The 4,272-nt window shown below is 35.0% G+C and overlaps 2 protein-coding genes across 3 annotated transcripts in view; one reads left to right on the forward strand and one right to left on the reverse strand.

Annotated features, from left to right (window-relative positions):
• Window positions 1-462, reverse strand: part of LOC107611917 (aldehyde dehydrogenase family 3 member I1, chloroplastic-like) — a 5,565-nt gene extending 5,103 nt beyond the window's left edge. Inside the window, exon 1 of the mRNA XM_016313789.2 lies at window positions 96-462. Coding sequence (XP_016169275.1) covers window positions 96-317 — 222 coding nt within the window. The 5' untranslated portion in view covers window positions 318-462. The remainder of the gene's footprint in view (window positions 1-95) is intronic.
• On the forward strand, window positions 1,037-3,248 carry LOC107614471. 2 transcript variants are annotated; one of them, XM_016316671.2, is made up of 2 exons: window positions 1,037-2,107; window positions 2,591-3,248. In XM_016316671.2, the coding sequence occupies exon 1, from the start codon at window positions 1,147-1,149 to the stop codon at window positions 2,092-2,094; it is 948 nt and encodes a 315-aa protein (XP_016172157.1). In that variant the 5' UTR covers window positions 1,037-1,146; the 3' UTR covers window positions 2,095-2,107; window positions 2,591-3,248. The 2 variants fall into 2 exon arrangements, with proteins under 2 accessions (XP_016172157.1, XP_020965768.1); XM_021110109.1 differs by lacking the exon at window positions 2,591-3,248 and adding an exon at window positions 2,199-2,520 and having other exon boundaries at window positions 1,037-2,125.

Genomic DNA, 4,272 nt, shown 5'->3' on the forward strand with positions numbered 1-4,272 from the left:
ATATATATAAAAGCAAAGTAATTCAAATTTGGGTATGAATTTGTAATAAGAAAAGAGAGAAAATAAAAGGAAAAAAAGGAGAGGAAATTGGAGACCTCAGCTATGTATGCTTCAAGTTGAGGTTTAGAAAGGTCCTTATCTACTGCTTCAATGATGTCCTTCTCATTTTCTTCAATCATCTTAGCCATGGCTTCCAACTGCGAAATCCTCCATTTGTAGCTTCTTGTCTTCCCTGAGTCAAAGCTCTTTCTCAGCTCTTTAACCACCAAAGAAGCCTTGTCTTCATTAAACACACCCTTCTCTTTTGCTTCTTCCATTACTGGTGGCAGAGTTTGAAGCTTAAACAAGAGAGGAAGAAAGTGGAGTTGGATTTTGCAAAGTTAGAAAAGGGTGAGTTATATTATGATTAAGAGTACTAGACGTGCTTCAATCACAGCCAGTTAATTACGTGTGTGAAACATATGAAGATAAATAAATATCATTATCATCATGCACTTGACATGACACAAATTTGTTTGCGTGTAATCTATACCACTCCTCCAAGAAAAAATGCCACAATGCATTCAAGACATTGTTCTGTTCTGTTCTGTTTCTGTACGCTGATGTATGGGTTTTCACTTTTTAAATGTACTTGTAATTTTGGTATTTCACTATTTTTAACAATTGCTTTTAACGAAAATGAAATAATATGTAAGTTTATAAAAATATATAAATAATTAAATGGTAAAAATTCATATGCAATTTTTTTGATACAAGAAAGGAGCGAAATTAATGGTTAAAAATTGATAAATTATAATTTAGTTAATATTAGTGTATAGAGTATAGACTATAGAATATAGAGCATAGTAACTAGAATTTCGATTTAACTCTTAAAATCTTTCGATATTACGATTTTAAATAAGTTTATCGATTTTACGAAATTTATACTAAATCTGATGATTTTACAATTTAAATCTTATTAAGATTTTACGTTTTATATTTTTTATTTATTTTTTCAATTTCACATAAAATCTCGATTTTTTACCTTTCTCTAGACTATAGAGTGTAGGAGATGGAAGAAGGGTTATTGAAAGTTAGGTCACTTACTTTACCAAAGTCAAAAACAGAAGCTGTGATTTTGATTGAATCGACAAAGAAAAAAGAAAGATGCTTCCACTAAAGCTGGTTCGTTCTCTCGTCTTTGGTGAAACCATCAATCACCATCCACATCTCATGCATTCCCACGCTCATTCCGAACAAGAAAATGAAGAAGAAGAAGATGGGAGAAGGAGAAACAGAAGACGAAGAATAAGAGCAAGAAGAAGAAGATCAAAAACCGCGGCTCTTTTGTTCCTTCCAACAAGAGAGATCGTAACCGACACATACAGACTCGCCGCCATTGCAAGAACCTTGGGAATGGACTTGTTCCCAACGCCATCTCTCTCTCACATCATCTTCTCCAACTCAACGCCATTCTCATCTTCTTTGTCGCCGCATTCAACTCCTTCTTCTTCGTTACCTTCTACTGCCACCACTGCCACCACCACCACCACCTGCTCGTTTTCTTGTTCTTCGTCTTCCTGGCCGCTCCAAGATGACGCCGTTCCGATCCCTTTCCCTTCCCTGACTCCGGCCCCATTGACCCACCTTCGTTACTTCGTCAACCTCGCCGCACCCTTCTTCAAGTTGGTATTTTTCGACGGCGGCGCAATTGCCGGAGATGGTGGCGGTGGAGGAGGAGGACGAAATTGGGATTGTTGCTCATTGTCGATGTATTCTAGGGTTACCGGAGAGAGGGTCGATGATATGGAGGGGTTTTGCAGGATTCTTGCTGGGAAAGGTTGGACCTTTTTCAGGACACAGAAACGGCCACCGAATGCGGCAGCGGATCGGGGTTTTTCCGGTGGTGGGGGTGGTAGTTGTGAGGTTTACCTGTTTAGGAAGGTTGATATGAACCGGGTTCGGGTGGGTCGGGTTGGTGGTGGTGGTGGAGGAGCAGATGGAGCTTGTAGGGTTAGGGAGCTGAGGTTGCCACATTTGGATTTTGGGAATGCTCCTTTGAGGATCTTGCAGTATATTTTGCTCATGACTGATGATATCTTCTGCCTTGCATGAATTTGGAAAATTGGTAATTGTTTGATAAAATTTCAGTTTGGAAAATATGCTTTACATTGTAGCAATTGTGTGGGATTATTATATTTGGATTTCATAGATTTTAGTGGCTTTGCTTCTAGGGTTCATATTTAGGAATTAATTTGATGCTAGGGTTTAAGAATGGCTAGTTCACCTTGGTATTAGGTTAGCTAGTTAGATTGGAGAAGGAGACTCTATATATCAATTGATTAATTGAACATTGTTAGATTAGGAGTTTGAGATCCTTAGATGAAATTGGTCCTACTAATGTTCTTTAGTTTGAAGTTGACTTGTCTCCGTGTTATCTCAAGGTCACAGGTTCAAGCCGTGGAAACAACTGTGGTCCTTCCTTGACCCTTCGTTAAATAATTTTGTTATTATAGTATAAAATGAAATCAATTAAGACTATGTGCATTAATTTAGATTGAATGCAATGTGCTAATTGTTTTTGGACTTGGGGGTGTTACACTGTGATTAGATGTTGATTGCAAGAGATGGTGAAGAAATGTGGCATCTGGTTTGGTGGTCTAATATGTTGAAAGGGAAGCTAAGAAAGTAATTGGATGTTGAAGATTCCGGGTGAGTTTTTGGATCCTTGGCCTGGTTGGTGGTGGCGGCGGAAAAAGTCATTCCGCCTGTTTTGTGATCGATTCTGAACAGCGTTGAGCAGAGATGGTTGCCACTTGCCATGCAGCTCAAATTCTATCCTTGAGAATGCTTCTTATTCTGCCATGCCATTATGACTGCCAAACAAGGCATGTTGATTTGTTGCTGCCCTTGGAATACAAACTGTTCACAAGTTTAATTCTGAAGGCTGGGAAAAAAAAGGAGTGAACCCCAGCAAGTGCAACACTAGACAGCAGCAGAATGTAGGACCTATGTTATAATTGAGTTCATACTGGTGGAAGCCATTGTTATAGTGGTGAATTTGATTGAATGGGTAATTGTCAATAAATAAGGAACTATTTTGTACCTAAAATGTTCCCTCATTATGTCTGCTCTTTGGTAAATAGTTAAATATTGTTCTTGATCTGCCCCATTTGTATTAGTTATTTGTTTGTTACAATTAATGTTAGTTAGTTACTCACTTGATAGTTGATACTGTTCTTTATGAAGAATTGAAGATGTATTTCTCATTTTCTCTTCTTTCTCTCACCTCTCCTTATTCTCTTATCACTATGGTTATCAGGTTCTTGGTGAACTCAGTGTATGTTCTTTCTCTCCAAACATAATCACAAAATTTGGACTAATACGTTTACTATTTGGATCAAAGTTTACCATTTCATCAACCGATCAAAATGTCAAATTTGTGTGTTTTTCTTGTAGTTTTTAAGGATGGATCCATCACATTAGTGGTTATTATTACTAGTGGATAAGTGGATTTATATGTTCTGTGCCTATCAATCCAATGTTTTTTTTTTAATTATTTTTTTATTGGTGTGATTTAGTGACTCATCATTTCCTATTAACCAAAAAACTGTGTTTAAATTAATTTTTTTATTGGTAAAGTTCTTGACTTTGACAAGAGAAAGTTTTAAGTACTCAATGTTTTACAAAAATATTTAAAATAAATAACTTCAAAAAAATATCAGTATGAAAACAAAACACTTTAGAAGAGAAACGAAAAACAAAGATAATATTGTCTTTTATTTATGTAGTTAAATATCTTTAACATTGCCACACCAAAAAAACTTATTTAGTGAAGTGGTTGCAATTTTTCTCACTCTTTTAAATAATTTTTTGTGCTATTTTTACTCCACTGAATCTGTCCTGTTCCCATAAATTTCTCTACTTGTTTCTTTTAAAATTTAAACTCTGGCTTGCATCTCTAATTGCTTTGCTCCAATTGGCTAAATTAATGTTTGCTAATAACTTGTTTTCTGTTAGGATGATAAAAGAATTAAGATGTGTTTGGGTAGTTCAAAATTTTAAATATCATTCTCTTTTCTTATTGTTATTTTTGTTTTCTATGTAAGTATTTTGTTTGTAGCAACACTACAAATTTTCTGTTATTTACACTACTTAATAAAAAATAATAATATGCTTTATTTTCTTATATAAATTGCTTAAAATAAGTCATTATTACTTAAATATTCGTATATCTTTATTATATATTTGTTATTCTTTGGAAAAACTTGAATTTTTTTAAAAGTGTAGAAT

Source organism: Arachis ipaensis, chromosome B08 (assembly GCF_000816755.2).
Source record: "Arachis ipaensis cultivar K30076 chromosome B08, Araip1.1, whole genome shotgun sequence".
In the NCBI taxonomy this organism is placed as follows: domain Eukaryota; kingdom Viridiplantae; phylum Streptophyta; class Magnoliopsida; order Fabales; family Fabaceae; genus Arachis; species Arachis ipaensis.